The following is a 17520-nucleotide window of genomic DNA, read 5'->3' as shown; positions in this document are numbered from 1 at the left end:
ACAGTCACTTCCTGGAACTCCCCCTTATAGGCGGGACCTGTCAATCAACTGGAGTATGATGTATCACAGTACAAACTTTCATAAAGCACTACTCATATAATAATAGCCTATTATGACAATTACTAGCACAGCTTTGTTCTGTGGGTCGTGGATATATTCTATCAGTTATTATTAAGCCTCTAGCTTCCTTTTAGTAAGTAAAAACCTTGGCTATGATTGCACTACATTGTCATGTAGACCTACAAAGTACACTTGGAAGAACAAGAGGTGAATAAATGTATTGCAACTGATGTGAAACTGATGAGGGGTAGGATTAAATAAGCTTTGCTTCTTCCTACTCCTTTTTGGACATGCAAAATTGTGAATTGTACTATGTGATGTGCTACTGTTTGACTCATGCATGTTCAGGATTAAAACCATGAACCATGATAATAACAAGCCTAGTAGTGCTGTACAACTTTTATCCGCAGTCCGCAGTGCCCTCTACTGGTAAACATTATTATTATTATTATTTTCCTTTTTTTCCCCTCTACTGGTCAACATTCAAACTGGACGCCAACCTGTCTATAGAGGCCACCTGTCTATAGCAGCCACTTTTGCAGACTCCCTCTAGTGGCCGCTATAGACAAGTTTGACTGTAGTTGTAAATTTCTGAGACAAAGTTGTACATATACGAGAATAGAGTCGTACATTTATGATAAGTCATAAATTTACAACTTTTATCATAAATTTACGAGAATGAAGTCGTACATTTATGACAAAGGTCGTAAATTTACGAGAATGAAGTTGTTAATTTACGAGAATAAAGTCGTACATTTATGAGAACAAAACATTTTCCAGAAAAAAAGGCAAGTGTTTTACTGTTTTTAATGTTTCTGTCACCTTATTTTTGTGTCATAACTTCTTTTGACACTTGTGTGAAAGGTAAGAATGTTTGTTCCCTTTTGAAAAGGTTTTTACTCTTTTGAACATTTCTTTCACTCTACAGGTGGTCCTCGGTGCGCACCCTTCTGTGTTATGACGTTTCGTGGTTATGAAAGTAACCCAAAAGCAAGTACGAAAGGTATCCCATAAATTAATTTCAAATGTAAATTTGGTCACGGAATACATGCGGTGCACAGCACAAGAATGCAGTGGGTGCCTGCTCAGCCACGCTGAGGATGAACAACATCGCTTATGAGGTAACTTTTTGAATTTGGTTACATCTCCCAAGCAGCAGCCAATGAAAAGGAAAGCCATCACCTCCGAAGTGAAAATGACCATTATAAAGCACTCGCCAATACTGGCTGTTCTTTTGGTTGCGACCGCTCGACTGTCACGACCATCATTAAGAAACGGCAGAGGGGTGAATGAATAAACATAAGCAGTTCTCTTTTTTTATCACTGTTTCATTTCATTCTTGTATTTAATCTTTTTATTACTTGATTTCATGTGATATAAGAGAGAGATCATGTGGACTTGTAAGTTGCATGCTGAAGAAGTGTGTGTGCACCCCTGATGTACTGTACATATATAAATACTCAGAAATATAGAAGGTGTGTGTCCCATTACATCTGGCATTTCAGAAAAACAACATCATAGCCACAGTAAAACGTAGTGGTGGTAGTGTGATGGTCTTCAGGACCTGGAAGACTTGCTGTGATCAATGGAAGCATGAATTGTGCTGAAGGAGAATGTCGGTGACCTCAAGCTGAAAGCAACTTGGGTTCTGCAGCAGGACAATGATCCAAAACACACCAGCAAGTCCACCTCTGAATGGATGAAGACTTTGGAGTGGTCTAGTCCAAGTCCTGACCTGAATCCTATTGAGATGCTGTGGCATGACCTTAACAAGGAAAAGCCTCCAATGTGGCTGAATGACAACAGTTGTGCTAAATTCCTCCCCAGCGCTGGAAGAGACTCATTGCAAGTTATCACAAACGCTTGATTGCAGTTGTTGCTGCTAAGGAGGGCCAACCACTTATTAGCTTTAGGGGGACATCACCTTTTCACACAGGGACATGCAGCTTTGGATTTAATTCTAAAATTTCATTGAAAAAGTGTATGAAGTGTTGAGTTGTGTTGTCATTGACTAATATTTACATTTGTTTGATCATCTGAAACATTGAAGTGTGACAAACATGCAAAAAAGTAGGAAATCAGGAAGGGCTTGCAGGCTGAAGTGTGAGCGCCCCTGCAGTAGGTGCAGGGTGTAACAGTTATAGTAACAGCTATGCAAGAACGCAGCATGCACTTCTAGTGGTCAGCTATTCCTGGGCTAAGCGTTGCCAGTCCCACAGCACACCAGGCAAAGACTAAGCGGCTATGAGGCACACACATGGTTTGACCTCCCTAGTTGGAGACCAAAACTGGATATAGACGAGGTAAGTTGGCCCCTCTTTAGTGCACCTGACTATTTAGTAGGCTTCTATGGGTCAAGTGTTAGCTTAGGCCGTGTTAAAGAAGACTGTCAGAACAACTCGTATGATAGTTGGTGTCATGGTGTTACAGGAGGACCTCACTTTCTTCATCATGTCGTCTGCCAAATGGCTTGGCCCGGTGTTAGAAGCTGTGTGGGGCGTTCCTTCCAGTACGTTTATTTTGCATGACTGGCATTTTGTTCCTCCTGGCAGTCCTCCACGTGAAGTAAAAGTTACAGAATTATCTGTTACGTGTGTGAGATCAGCCTTTCCAAACTCATTTCTTCCAATATAGTTTTGAAAATAAAACAAGTCACTGGAATTTCCTTTCAATACGAGGGAGAGTTTCAGCTTCAGTTGGGAGCTGGACTTGCCGTTTGTCTGGCTAAAAATAAACACGCACATTCACCGCATGGCTCCTTTGAAATGTCATCGCAGACACAAACAAGCCACGCGTGGAGCGACAAGACAGACGTGCACAAGCGCTTTCTTTCCATACGGGTCTACCGTGCCTGACTGGATGCCACCAGCAGGGGCGCTGTTGAGTCTAGTTAGGGATCCAGACATCAGCTGTAGGACGATGGTTCAGTGCACTGGCACGGGCCAGTCCGCTCCTTCTCTAATTTGTGGTCATTCGTGAGCATATTCCAAACGTGATGACAAAGGTTGACAGGTGTGAACGTAGTGGTTCACTCGGCTGACTTCCATGCAGTCTGCGATGTTTCCCGCTCTTTATTCTGTCAGTGTGACTGAATGTCTGCCTCTTTGCGACACCCGATACAAGGAGTTAGCTGGGATAGGCTCCAGCTCCTTGTGACCCTGACTAGGATAAGCTATAGAATATCGATGGATGGATGTAGAGCTGCAACAATTCATTGATAAATCATCCATTATCCGATTTGTTGACAACTATTTTTTTTTTTTATTTAAAAAAAGTAAATATCTGATTTCAGCCTCTCAAACGTGAATATTTTTTAATTTCCTTAGTCATCCATGAGAGCAGACCTGTTAGCTTTGTTTTATCTACGCAAAACAACACATTCACACACACCAGCTTTGACTTTGGACCTTTGATGGACAGTTTTGTCTCTTTCCTGATACGTTGCGGACCAAACCACTAAACGTTAGCGTTTGGTTCGTCCAGGGCCTCACCGATTACAGCCTTCCCTCACGGTTCACCTCTCGCTGTTTCGTGCTTTTTTTTTTTTTTAAGCGTATGAACGGGCATTGTGTTCTGCGTCCTGATTGGCTAAGAAAGAACCCACCCATTGTCTTCTGTGTTCTGATTGGCTGTAGACCATTATCAAGCCATTTTTCTTCTGTGTGATTGCTAGCAAACAGCTTGCAGAGACTCTCCCCAACAAAACCCCCAATGTCCACGAAACGTTCTGTGGCCAAAAGGCAGAGGGAGATGCTAACCATCGCACAAAAGGTTGGGCTTGTGGACATGCTGAAGGAAGGTAGACGTTACTCGGCTACAGAATCAATGAATCTTTGGTTGGAGGAGGACGAGGAAAATATGACGACAGCAATAATGTGTTTTAACAAGGATACAAAATCACTTCAGTGGAACGGCACCAGGACAAAGAGGCCGAGTCAGAGGAGTGAAACACACACGAGTCACGTAATCATTTCTTGTGTCCAACGTCGTAGGTTGATCGTTCAAATTGAAAGAAAGGTTTGACCTTTGAGAGTGTTTAAACAAGACAGAAATGTGATCAAATGTTCATGCCTGTCTGAGAGAAGTGTATCAAGTGTATGGGGAGGGTTTTTACAGCCTTAAAACATATACAATCATTGGAAACAAATAAAGTTGGCTGCTTTATCCCCCGCGATAAACAAGGGAACACTGTACTCGATTAATCGAAGCAACAAGCTTCAGATTAATCGACCAAGAAAGTAATCGTGAGTTTCAGCCCCAGATGGACGGCTATCAGCCTGCTGAGAAACTGACGCAGATGTTGCACTGCTGTTTCAGTCTTGACTCACCAGCCGCCTGATGGAAATGTCGTCTTCATACGCTGCCGCTATATCCGCCCTTGTTAAAGCCAGCTCTCCTCACTCTGCTCCAGACCAGCCTGGTAGTCCCAAATGTGTCCCATCACCCAGCCCAGTTCTGCAACACTGTCCTCCTGTACAGGCGCATCCCTCCCCTCCCGTGGCTGTGGGGTCGTATGAGGAACAGGAGAACCCTGCGGAATATGGGATAGGTAGACAGCACACCCACGCTAAACCTCAACTCACCCTTGATTTTCAAGCAAAGCTTCCTGTGTCGCAGGAGGTTACTATCCTGTAGAAGTAGGAGAGATTTTCGAGGACCGATATCAAGTTGTGAGAAAGTTGGGATGGGGTCACTTTTCAACTGTGTGGCTCTGCTGGGACATGGTGTAAGTATGGACTTCATCTCTGGAAAACAGTATGATGTGTAAATAAGCTATGAATGATGCGTGGTCATTTGTTATCGATGCAGGAAAGGGCGTTTTGTGGCGCTGAAGGTGGTGAAGAGCGCTGCGACATATAGCGAGACGGCCCTGGATGAGATCAAACTTCTGAAATGTGTCAGTGAGACCTTTTAATCAGGGATGTCCTCATCAGCATTTTTCGGCTTCCGATCCGATCAGATTTTTTTATAGTCTTGCCGATCTGATCCGATCCTTATTAACAAGTTTTTTTGTTCCAAACATGAATTTGTGGGATTGAATATGGTTTTGAAAATAAGTATTACTGAATGTACTTTATTGCTACACAGCATGACCAACAATATTGTTTGGCTTTTGTCAGCTCCCTAATCCAATAAAAGAGACAATAAAAGATCAAATTGGAAAAAAATTGATGTGCAAAATACTTTTAGGGTTGGGCTAATCAATAGACATATAGATGTTATAGATCCATTTGTGGTGTGATTTAGAATAGATGAGTTTTTTTTTTTAACAAACCCTCTTCAGTGCAACAGTAATTTATTGATGGGCCCTAGTATAAACAACCAGCAGTTAGAGTAGCACTTCCCATGTGAGCTCCCCGCACCATGACACAGCAGTCTGGGTACAGCGAGGGGGAACTAGCCCAATATCCAACATACAACGTGAAACCAACTTCACCACTACGCCTGTCACAATAATCAATAAATCGATTGATTGAATGATGGAAAAATAATGATGACGCCATTGACAAATTGACGTGTGTGCGTATGTGTTTCATCTGCTCGCTTCTGTCACACAGGCTGGATGACAAGAGGGTTCACTCTGCATGTGTCTGTGAGCATTGGTTCCATAGTGGAATGAACAGAGAGAGTGGGCCCTCCTGTCCTCTCATTCAGCCTCTTTGTGGGGGGCAGGGCTACTAGTGAGTGGATACGGAGCAGAGAGTGCTAGCAAGTTAGCCTCGTGAGCCAGCATACGCTAACATGAATGATGGCGAATGCCACATCCCCAGAGTGGGAATATTTTGTTTTTTTTAACAGAATAAACAAGGTGAGCGCATGAGCACAGACGAACAGATATGTCGCATTTGTTCTAAAGTAGTTACGAGGAAAAGGGGAAACATGACCAACTTACGGCGAGATACGAAGCGGCAAAAACAATCCTCGTAGTCCCACGGAACATTACGTTTGAACCGCACCACCTCGGGAGAAAGTGCCAGCCAGGCTTTGAGCTTCACAGGTCTGCCACCCCGTGTACCCCTGCGTCCATGTTTTCTTGGGAAGCAACAGCTCCTCCCACAGCAGGAAATCTGGCACGTCAGCCACGTAAGAGGGGCGCACTTTGTTTGGCCCCCCGTACTCTTGATTGGCACAGGCGGCCACAGTGTCCTGGGTTTAAGTAATTCCTGACTATCATACACCAGCAGAGAGTCGATGGTCCTCACAACAAACGATAAGATAAAACCAATCACAGTGGGCTGAGGGAAGCGGGCGAACCAGACATGCCATATAATTCATGAAAAAAAAGATCTAAAAAATACCGATAATATCGATTATTGGCAATCATTTGTAGCACAAATATCGAACAGCAAAATTTGTTATCGTGACAGGCCTATTCACCACGGTACACCTTGCACATGTCTGCAACCGTCAACCGGCTTTGAGGCGCATTACCGGACCTGCCGTGTTGGAGCATGGCCCACAGTTACAAACGTGATACGGCAACCGGATCGGCCCGATCCCGTAGAGGAAGCCGTTATTATCCGATCTTCAAATTACAGCAGATCGGCAGCCGATGCCAGGACATCCGTACTTGTAATTGTCATTGTACTCCAGAATATGTTTTGTTTAATATTTACTGAGGTTGAATATTTATTTGTCCATCCTTCAGGTGAGGGACAGTGACCCCAGAGATCCTAAACGCGAAAGCATTGTGCACCTCATCGATGACTTCAGGATCTCTGGAGTGAATGGGGAGCGTATCCTAGAGTATATTACTTCTCTCTTCATCAAATAGTTACAAAATAAAACAAGCTGTGTCCTTAATTGCTCATCAGATGTGTGCATGGTTCTGGAGGTGCTGGGCCACCATGTCCTGAAGTGGATCATCAAGTCCAACTATAATGGTCTTCCACTCCCATGTGTCAAGATTATCATCAGACAGGTGACGTGGACACTTCCTGTGGGTTCAGCATATACTGTACAGCGGTGTGAAAAATGTTTGCCCCCTTCTTGAGTTCTTTTTTTTTTTTTTGCATGTTTGTCCCACTTAAATGAACACACAACTCAACACTCGATGCAGTTTTTAAATGAAGCTTTTAATTATTAAATCCAAAGCTACATGTCCCTGTGTGAAAACGTGATGTCCCCCTAAAGCTAATAAGTGGTTGGCCCCCTTAGCAGCAACAACCGCAATCACGCGTTGGTGATAACTTGCAATGAGTCTCTTCCAGAGCTGGTGTAACACTCCCGTGGGGTGTTTACAGGGTAAGGGATAAGGGGACAAGGGGATATGATGGACCAGTACAGGTTCGGCTACTGGAGTAATATTTTGGCTTAGCAGACATAAAAAACCACAGACCAAGAATAAGTTGAACTGCCGGCTTATTATTGAAAAAGTACAAATATGGACAAAAAACATTTACACATACAAACATATAATACACACTTCCAGTTGAGTTAAACCTTTCTGCCTCTTTTCTGTTTAAAACTTATTTTGGTTTAAAGAATTAAGTTTTATACCATATTACCACTAGATTTGGTATTATGGCTAATGTTTAGTTCCGTTGTTGGTTTAGTACTCGGTTGCAACCTTTTGTTTAGTTCGTGTTAGTTCTTGATCAATTTCTAATTAGCTACTTGGTTGAAAGTAAACCAAGTTTAGTTCTATTCTGGTTCCCTTCAAGTTTTTGGAATTTTACATTTGTTAGTTTGTTTACAAACATACAAATTACTTATTGCAAAAATAACCCTTTTACAATAATTAAGGAAAATACCAAAAGAATAGAACAATGTACCAAATTCAAAATAATTCAGCAAAAGACTGAATAACTTTTCTATTTGTTAGTCCTTTGATTGTCTTGGACAATCCAGTGGTTATCCTTGGTCCACTGCAGTTTTGCAGAAAGATTGGATTATCCTACCAGTTGTAGTACCATGCACCGGTCAGCAGAGGGCTTGTTGCTCCTGAACTGGTCCTGGCGCATGCGCAGTTCACAGGTTCCGTGGGTGGCTCGCCATCTTTATCTCAAGCACATGTGCTCCTGCACATGTTCTCTTATGTCGATCTATCTCGATAGTTCTTCAACCCAATCTAATTGTCCTATCATAAACAACATGAAATATGCATAAATACATCAAATAAACCAGTGGGTAGTGTTACAATAAAGAACACGTCACTTTCCTCTCTTAATTAGTGCTCGTTAACAAGTGCCGTCGCCGAAATGACGGAAGGAACAATACACTTGCAACAGTATAGTATGTTAACTATTGAAAATACACCATAACTTCACCACAAAACATAACCACTATATTATCTCACATCACTTTCAAACGAAATAAAATACATTTCTTTCACTCACCAAGTCCCGTTCCAGAAAATAAAACATCTCCAAAACAGGAACACGGTGGAAAATCAACAAAACAACGTAAATAGTTAACAAAAACATAACAAAAATAGTATTTAGACACGTTTTCATATTGTCCTGGAAAGTTTCCTGCTCTTCTCCTTCTGCTGCGCACTATGTGCTGACTGCGTAATGTTCTCCCTCCTCTGCACAGGAAATGGAGCTAGTCACATGGTACATACCAACGTACCCTTTCAAAATAACAGTTACATTTCCGTAATTCAAACGTAAATTACAATAACCAATGAATTTACATTCTTTTCACATTTTACCAGGTTTTAAACAACATAGATTATTATACACATATTTACAGATTATATAACCATATTGCCTCATATTGTTTCTTTATACAAAGTATTTATTGCTGTTTTTATTAACAGGCTTTTACTTTTGAGCATCCATTTAACCTGGGTTACACTGGGGAGGAATTTAGCACAATTGTTGTCATTCAGCCACATTGGAGGCTTTTCCTTGTTAAGGTCATGCCACAGCATCTCAATAGGATTCAGGTCAGGACTTGGACTAGACCACTCCAAAGTCTTCAGCCATTCAGAGGTGGACTTGCTGGTGTGTTTTGGATCATTGTCCTGCTGCAGAACCCAAGTTGCTTTCAGCTTGAGGTCACCAACATTCTCCTTCAGCACAATTCATGCTTCCATTGATCACAGCAAGTCTTCCAGGTCCTGAAGACCATCACACTACCACCACCATGTTTTACTCTTGCTATGATGTTCTTTTTCTGAAATGCCAGATTTAATGGGACACACACCTTCCAGAAAGTTCAACTTTTGAGTATTTTCCCAAAGGTCTTGGGGATCATCAAGATGTTTTCTGGCAAAATTGAGGCGAGCCTTAATGCTGTTTTTGTTCAGCAGTGGTTTTGGTCTTGGAACTCTGCCATGCAGGCCGTTTTTGCCCAGTGTCTTTCTTATGGTGGAGTCATGAACACTGACCTTAACTGAGGCGAGTGAGGCCTGCAGTTCTTTGGATGTTGTTGTGGGGTCTTTTGTGACCTCTCGGATGGGGGGTACATGTTTAGAGTTAACTTAGTGGTTGTTTAGTATCCTCCACTAGGATTAATAGTTGCCCTCTTTTTCTGTTATTTACCTGTTGATTGTTAACCGCCTCTGGCTTCCTCGCACATCTCAAGTATGTGCATATTGGACACTCTAAATTGGTTAGGCTCCAATCGCTGCACACTCAGCACTCGGGATGTGTTGAGTGCACTCAAAAAGCTAAGTGTAAGTATGGAAGCGTGCAAATCGAAACACGGCCCGCATCACATGGGAAGCACGATGATGCATGTGGTTGTGGCGTCTGCTCAAACCTCTGCCTAGCTCACGGTTTGCAGTTTACATCTTGCTCTCGTGCTTGCGTGGGTTCCGAACACATGCACAGTATGGTCGGTTGATTGTTTGTCTCTCTGTGTGCCTTGTGACTGACTGGTGATCAGTCAATCTACCGCACCAGGATAAACAGCAGAAAATGACTGAATGAATAATCAATAAACTGTGTCTACCTCCCATATTGCAGGTTCTGCAGGGTTTGGAGTATTTGCACACCAAGTGCAAGATCATTCACACGGACATCAAGCCAGAGAACATCCTCCTGCGGGTGGACGAAGTTTACGTTCACAAAATGGCAGCCGACACCAAACTGTGGCAACTGCCAGACTCCACTGTGCTGTCCGGTGAGCTTAGAAACTTTCTGTTATTCATCAATAACAGAAAGTACCTTGACGTACCTTATACTTTTCTATTATGTTTTATTTGAATGACAACACAACTGAATAGTGAATTCAGATACTTGAAAACAGGGTAGCAAAGTTGCAAATGTGTGCTAAAGCCAGCCTTTTCTTAGGAACAAGCTATTTGGCTAGCTGCTAGTGATGTGTCGGTCGCAAACGAATCGGCTCCAAGAGCCATCCCACATCGTCTGGAGCCAATTGGGAGCCGATTAGTTTTTTCCTCATCTTTTTTTTTTATTAAAGGCAAATATCGCTGGTCAAGATGTGTGGCAGAGGCGGAGGTTGTGGTGCTCTCAGAGACGATTTGACCTATTTTGACTTATTTTGTTTGTGATATGGGTCTTTGTTTTTGTATTTTATTTATAATATAAGATTATAATATATTTTTGTAGCTGCTTATTTAGGTTTAAAATTCAACCACTTAAATAATAAACATTTGATATATAAAGTATTTTTTTTACATTACTAATTTATTTTACACAATACACATAATTTGGTAATAAATACATTTAAGACAATATAGCCTCCACCATACCCCCGCAATCCTGGTGAGGATAAGCGACATAGAACATGGATGGATGGATGGATTAACAATCTGAGGAGCATCTTGGGAGCGAAAAGAGCCGGCACTTTTTAGTGAGCCGAGCCAAAAGAACCGTCTCTCTAAAGAGAGACAAAATTTCCAGGGCTACTAGCTGTTACGATACATAAAGTGAGCAAGCTTACGTTTGTTTTATCGTGATAGTTTGCATTAAAGTGTTGCTTCAGGTAGGGTGAGACATTCGAGCAGGGCTAAGAAAGTTAGAAAAGTATGAAAAATAGAAGCAAGGACATACCTTTGTTCTAGCCATGCTGTTAGCAAACTGTTAGGTAATGCTAGCACCCTTTGTTTCATGTGACTTACTGTTTCTTCTTCTTCTACCGTGCTAAAAAAGTATACACAGATTTCTTGCATCTATAGTAAACTGACATTTGATTGACATTGACAGCCTTTAGCAGAAAAAAAAGCTCTTAGAGCTGATTCGTTTGCGACCGACACATCACTACAGTTTATTCCACAACTGCGTGCTTTATAGTATTTTGTGTGTGGATTATATGAAATCTTATGGTTGGTTACTTAAACTGTCCTAATTTTATGTCCCAAACACGGTTTATTATTCCACATTATAGCAAACTTCACGACTGTGTCACTGAGTTTTATTTCCTGTACTGATGTTTCGCATTTTACTCCAGTGAACTCCAGCGGCAAACAAAAAAAGGTAAGTTTATAATTTCAACAAAGATATTTGTATCATTTTATACTATCGCAAGAGTCATGATTTGATGTCTCCTAAACCTTTTTTAGAGATTGTCTAACTTAATGGGAAGGCTGACGGGGGTTTTCCAAACCATTGGGAATTGGGTAAGGTGTTCTTTTTCGATCTTTAGACTCTTTACATCACACAGACATGCAACTTTCGTCTTTATTATTGTGATTATGGATCAACTAAGTGAGCGGTAAGATGCCTACATCTATAACAAAAGTTATCCGTCCACTTGTAGCAGCTAGTTATCTATTGTTTGTTGGCTTTGCTTGGCGTCCACTATTGAAATGCGTGTTTTTCTACACTTCCGTTTCTGAAGCTATAATTCATGATGGAATGGAAAATGTGCCCGTTGCTGAAAACTTTTTAATACGTTGCCTTGACTTTGGCTGCATTTCCTTTTGCATCATCATTTTTTAACGCGAATGCTAACTGGACGTAATACATGAAGTGTGTGTCTAATGAACGCTACGTCGCTATTTTCACTGACATATTACCCGAGTCATGTACACGACTATTGAGGAGTTATGTGTAATTATCTATCTATTGCTGTATTGAACGGAATTGTGAAGTATTTGAGAATATCATCTACTTTGATTACCTGTGAACTTTGAAACTGTGAATGTGAAATACTAATTAGTATTTAGTATAGTAGTTTCAAAGTTTACCGCTTAGTTTTGATATATATGTGTTATATGTTTTATAGTAAGAGGTGGATCATGTCAACTTATAACTTGCATGCTGAAAAAGTCGATATACTTGGTGCTCACAGGCTGAAGAAGTGTGAGAACCTCTGCTTTAGATCATAAAAACAGACAACCATTCACACCAACGATAATTGACTGTGTTGAATTTTTTAGAGTAGTTATTCCGTCTAATTGTTGCGTATTGCTGCCTTTTCCTTGCAGTCCAGCAAGGCTTCAAGGTCGCACCTTAAACGACTAATGAGGAAGGAGAAGAAGCAGCAGCAAGGGCAAGAGAGTGACCATCAAAATGAAACACAGTGCGCCTCTGTCCTTTCTGACGTGACAACACCCTCGAGCACACGAAGCGCAGCCTGTCAATCACTGCTTCCATGTTCTGACCTCAAGTTAAGGAGGCGGACATTGCTGCTGTCGGATGCGCCGGACTCACCTGAGCTCCCTCACAGAAACCTCACCTCTTCATTGCCAGACATCACCAAAGATGCTCCCAGATCAGGATTTCTACACCAGACGGCAGAGAAAGTCTCGGCCGCTCATGGTCAGTGTCAGTCTAGCAATAGATTTACATGACTCCAACAATCTGATGTCAGATTGCATTCATTTATGATTATGATTTATGATTCCTTTTTCATCCAAAACTTTCCCCAAATTAGCATTGCACGGAACAAACTAGTTTGTTTGCTCTGTACTCAGTGACCACCCTTGGTCACTCTCCACCCACACGGCTGGGGGACAGTTTTGACAAACGCGGCTCTGTGATGCAGAACGTTAGTTCAGCCTAACCGCCGCTTCCGCTTGGACGCATTTCACTGCAGCACACAACTTTTCTGGCTCCGCCAATGCCTGCACTGTATCGCTTCACAAAGTCGAGTGCCCAAACAAAGCACCCTACACGTTGCTCTGCATTTCATTCAATTGAGTGCGACTGCTGAATAACCCGCCACGGGGCCAAAGTTGAAGAAAGCTGCGAGTGCCAGCAATTTGATTAAGAAGGTGAAATACACTGTTGGATTCCATCTTGCTAGGATGTACGGAAGTCCGCACCAACGATAAGTTCCATCCATTCCTCATTTATCATTATTTTGCATTATTTTCTGTGCAAAGCTGTAATTATTCTCTATCAAATGTATTTTTTGTTAATATTTTTGGGTGTCTCTAACTGATTCATTCGATTCACATTGTTTTCTGTTGGAAAAATTCCCTTGGTTTTCGTGGAAACCTGTGGAACAAATTGATAACGAAAACCGATGCAGACTGGTCTCAACGGAGAATTGCTTAGCCAAACGCAAAGCAAGGCCAAGTTGGGAGATGACACCGAAGAAGGAAAGAGCCAATGGAAAATTGGACAGGATAGGTTAAACTAATGAGGCTAGACCAAACACAAAAGGACAAGGTGAACAACAGTTGGCCCCGCCAACCTCGCGCGAAACTGAGGTGGGGGGCCATCCCGTGTGGCCCCACGGGTGAAGGCCCGACCACCAGGCGCTCACCTGTGAGCCCCTCCCCAGGACTGTCTCCAGGGTGAGGCGCCCGTGTCCCTTGTCTGGGTGAGGTGCGGTCCCTCCTCATGTGATTGTTCATAAGGGTCTTCTGAATCACTCTTGGTCTGACCCGTCACCTAGGACCCGTTTGCCTTGGGAGTCCCAACCCAGGGCATATAGCTCCTAGGATCACTCGGGCACTCAATCCCCTCCACCACGATAAGGTGGTGGTTCATGGAAGAGCGATGCCTCCAAGATGCCCGGTCGGGAGAAGGCCCCGCGGCAGACTTAGGACACGCTGGAGGGATTATGTCTTACAGCTGGCCTGGGAACACCTCGGGGTCCTCCCGGTGGACTGGGGAGTCTGGATTTCCCTACTGAGACTGCTTCCCACACACAAACCCGGATAAGTGGAAGAAAATGGATGGATGGATGGATGGGTTACATCAAAGAACACCAGGGTTGATTGAGTGAGTCGCATTCTTTCACGTATTTTAGGAAGCAGCAACTATGACGTGGCTCTTGACCTCCTGCTGCCACACAACGCTGACAAGCTGCTCATTAAGATCGCTGACCTGGGCAATGCTTGCTGGGTGGTGAGTAACATAACCAGACTACACAACATGTTGTGTTTTTACATGCAATCTGTGTGGTCTTGTAGCACAAACACTTTACTGAGGACATCCAAACATGTCAGTACCGCTCTGTGGAGGTCCTGATCGGTGCTGACTACGGCACCCCGGCTGACATCTGGAGCACCGCCTGCATGGTGAGAAAAGCAGCAGTTCGATGCAATGCAGGAAAACTACCTTAGCTTTGCTGTGTCCCTTTTTAGGCTTTTGAGCTGGCAACAGGAGACTATCTTTTCGACCCTCAACCAGGGGCCACATTCTCCCGTGAAGAAGGTTGGTATTCTTCAACCCCTGTGTGCTTGTCATTGTAGTAACACAAAAGGTGATAACACCGTCAATTGTTATGTCATTTTAGATCACATTGCTCACATTATTGAACTCCTGGGAGCCCTCCCGTCGCAGTTTGTCCTCTCAGGAAAAAAATCCAAAATATTCTTCAACCAGAAAGGTAAAAGAAGTCAATATCTTATCAGAACATTAGAACTGTATCATAAATTCAGTCTTTATTGAAAGAAACAAAAGGTTATTTAGGTCATTTAGGTACGTATATGCAGTATTTGAGCCAGAATGTGTACATCTGACTCTGTGTAAATTCATCAAATTAAAATTGTTCACCTAGTTTTAGTTTTTAAAAGTCACTGACTATGTAACGATACACAAAATACATCTTTGAAGAAGAATCGCTCAAATACACGCCTGGTCAAAATTTTAAGACCAGTTGAAAACTTGCAAGAATTTACATTTTGTACTGTTGGCTGTTGGCTTTTAAGCAGAGTTTCAAAATGCACAAAAAAGAAACGGCAGTGGGAGAAGAAAATATTTTGAGTAAGCAATTTATTGCAAACACGCCTTAAAGTGAAACCAGCCGTTCATCAGTAGTGGCGGAGCTACGGGGTGGCCACCCTCGGTCACTCTCCGGCCACCCCACCGGCCACCCCACCGGTCACTCTCCAGCCACCCCACCGGCCACCCCACCGGCCATCTAGACATTTCAGGTATCAACTTATCGCCACCCGTATGTGAGTAATGGTCTCACCTTGGCCACCCCAATGAAACATTTCTGGCTGCGCCACTGCTCATCAGATGATGAAAAGTTTAAGACCGCAGCCTTTAAAAGGCAAAATCTTCACACAAATATGAATTCAACATCATCTTCTGTCAGGTATTCACACTGTCACGATCTCTTGATGGCAAAGGCAAAAAGCTTTCTCTCTTTGAACGTGGTGGGGTGTTGGGCCGCATAAGCAAGGCCTCTGGCAGTTTGGACGCAGTAAGACAGTCATTTGAAACTTCTTCAAAGATCCTGATGGTTATGGAACAAATAAGTCAAATAGTAGACTGAAAAACATTTCACTTGGCCTGAGTTGGAGGATCGGATTGGTTGTCCGTCCAGAAACGGGCCGAGTGCGGTCCAATTACCACCAGACGGCATCTGTGAGAGAAGGCTTTTAAGAACAAAGACCATCTTCAAAGGCCTTGTCTCCTTCAACGCCACAAAGTTGCTCATTTGGAATTTGTACGAGAGAACCAAACATGGGACGTTGGAAGGTGGAAGAAAGTTTTATTCTCTGATGAGAAAAGAATGGAACCTTGACGGTTCTGATGGCTTCCAACGTTACTGGCATGACGAGGGGATCCCACCTGAGATGTTTTCTACACAGTACAGTGGAGGGGGCGCCATCGTGGTCTGGGGTGCTTTTTCATTCAGTGGAGCAATGGAGCTTCAGGTTGTGCAGGGGCGTCAAACGGCAGCTGGCTATGTGGCGATGTTGCCATCCCTCATGACTGAAGTCCCTCGTCTGTGTGGTCATGACTGTTTTAACAGGACAACACTGCACTTCACAATGCCCATTGATCATCTGATGAGCAGCCTATTTCACTTTAATGCTTGTTTGCAATAATATGCTTACTTTGTCTCACTTCTTTTGTCATTTTGAAGCTCTACTTAGAACCGTCTTAAGTCCCAGCAGTGCCAAACGGGGCGGCATGACTCAGCTGCTAGAGTGATCGTCTCCCAACCCGAAGGTTGCGGGTTTGATCTTCCGCCCTCCCGTGGTCGTGTCGAAGTGTCCTCGGGCAAGATACTGAACCCCCAGTTGCTCCTGGGGCTGCGTGATCAGTGGCTAAATGTGCTAACAGTGTTAAAGCCCTCTGAGTGCCTTGGAGGTAGAAAAGCGCTATACAAGTGAAAGACCATTTACCAAAATGTAAATTCTTGCAATTTTTCAACTGGTCTTTTGATGAGGCGTAGACATCAGAAGGGCTGAAATGTAATAAAACATTCAAGCCCATCATGAGTGAACGTGCACCTCTGACCACAACTTTACCAAGGTCAAATTCCGACAATAAATGATTGAAAAGATAAATCTGTTCTCAATTCCGTCCAGGACAACTGAGGCACATCTCAAAGCTGAAGCCGTGGAGCTTGTTAGAAATTCTGTTGGATAAGTACGAGTGGCCCAAGGATGAAGCGGCCCAGTTCAGCTCGTTCCTCGTGACCATGTTGCAGCTTCAGCCGGAAAAAAGGGCCACAGCAGCTCAATGTCTGAAACACCCTTGGATCACATCCTAGAAAGTCTTGTTTACGTGTTCGATGCCACGCCGGGTTTGGAGGCTATCTTGGATTTAGTCTGGCGCTGGCATCATAGGCAAAGCTTTCTTCACTTTGAATTCAGGCACAATGACCAACTAAAATATGTTTTCTTATTTCAAAAGTGCCTTGTAGTTTGACTGCAATTCTTCCAAATACCAATAAACTGTCACAATAGCAGCTGTGAAGTTCTTCAATGTACAAAAGCACAGACAAATACTCAATGATTTTATATGGCGCCCCCCTCCATCAGCCGGTGGGTTAAGTCACTGTTGGCGTACTACACTGCTGATGGGGATGTCCTACAACGTCATGTCAAAAAATCCCAACTGTCCCTTCAATAGTAAGAGATTTAATTTGTTTTAATTAGGGCTGTCAAATGATTAAAAATCTGATTAATCACGGTTTTCAAATAATTAATCATGATTAATCACCATGTCACACTATGTTACCTTATATTAACTGTCACACTATCATATCACCTTATGATTTTCCTGTGCATTTTAAACTAGCAAAGAGTACATTTGGAATACAGGAAGTGAACAAATGTATTGCAATTGGTGTGAAATGGATGGGGAGTAGGATTAAATAAGTTTTGCTTCTTCCTACTGCTTTTTA

At 42.9% G+C, this 17520-nt stretch overlaps 1 protein-coding gene and 1 long non-coding RNA gene across 4 annotated transcripts in view; one reads left to right on the top strand and one right to left on the bottom strand.

Annotated features, from left to right (window-relative positions):
* LOC129186138 (SRSF protein kinase 2-like) overlaps positions 1-17520 on the top strand; it is a 25922-nt gene extending 8402 nt beyond the window's left edge. Inside the window, exons 2-16 of one of the 3 annotated variants that reach the window (XM_054784079.1) lie at positions 989-2363; positions 4378-4609; positions 4678-4786; positions 4870-4957; positions 6710-6797; positions 6876-6982; positions 9978-10134; positions 11362-11450; positions 11537-11593; positions 12404-12737; positions 14179-14276; positions 14342-14449; positions 14516-14585; positions 14668-14760; positions 16700-17520. In XM_054784079.1, the coding sequence (XP_054640054.1) occupies positions 4399-4609; positions 4678-4786; positions 4870-4957; positions 6710-6797; positions 6876-6982; positions 9978-10134; positions 11362-11450; positions 11537-11593; positions 12404-12737; positions 14179-14276; positions 14342-14449; positions 14516-14585; positions 14668-14760; positions 16700-16884 (1794 nt within the window). In that variant the 5' untranslated portion in view covers positions 989-2363; positions 4378-4398 and the 3' untranslated portion in view covers positions 16885-17520. Of the gene's footprint in view, positions 1-988; positions 2364-4377; positions 4610-4662; positions 4787-4869; positions 4958-6709; positions 6798-6875; positions 6983-9977; positions 10135-11361; positions 11451-11536; positions 11594-12403; positions 12738-14178; positions 14277-14341; positions 14450-14515; positions 14586-14667; positions 14761-16699 lie in introns of all 3 variants that reach the window. The other 2 variants (XM_054784080.1, XM_054784081.1) reach the window with 2 other exon arrangements.
* LOC129186140 (uncharacterized) lies at positions 7406-8578 on the bottom strand. Its single transcript, XR_008572202.1, has 2 exons — positions 8400-8578; positions 7406-8140 (listed from the first exon to the last, which is right to left on the bottom strand). It is a non-coding gene; the product is annotated as an uncharacterized LOC129186140 (long non-coding RNA).

Source organism: Dunckerocampus dactyliophorus, chromosome 8 (genome assembly GCF_027744805.1).
Source record: "Dunckerocampus dactyliophorus isolate RoL2022-P2 chromosome 8, RoL_Ddac_1.1, whole genome shotgun sequence".
Classification (NCBI taxonomy): Eukaryota; Metazoa; Chordata; class Actinopteri; order Syngnathiformes; family Syngnathidae; genus Dunckerocampus; species Dunckerocampus dactyliophorus.
The sequence above is the reverse complement of the archived record's forward strand: the minus strand, read 5'-3'. Positions and strand labels throughout refer to the sequence as shown.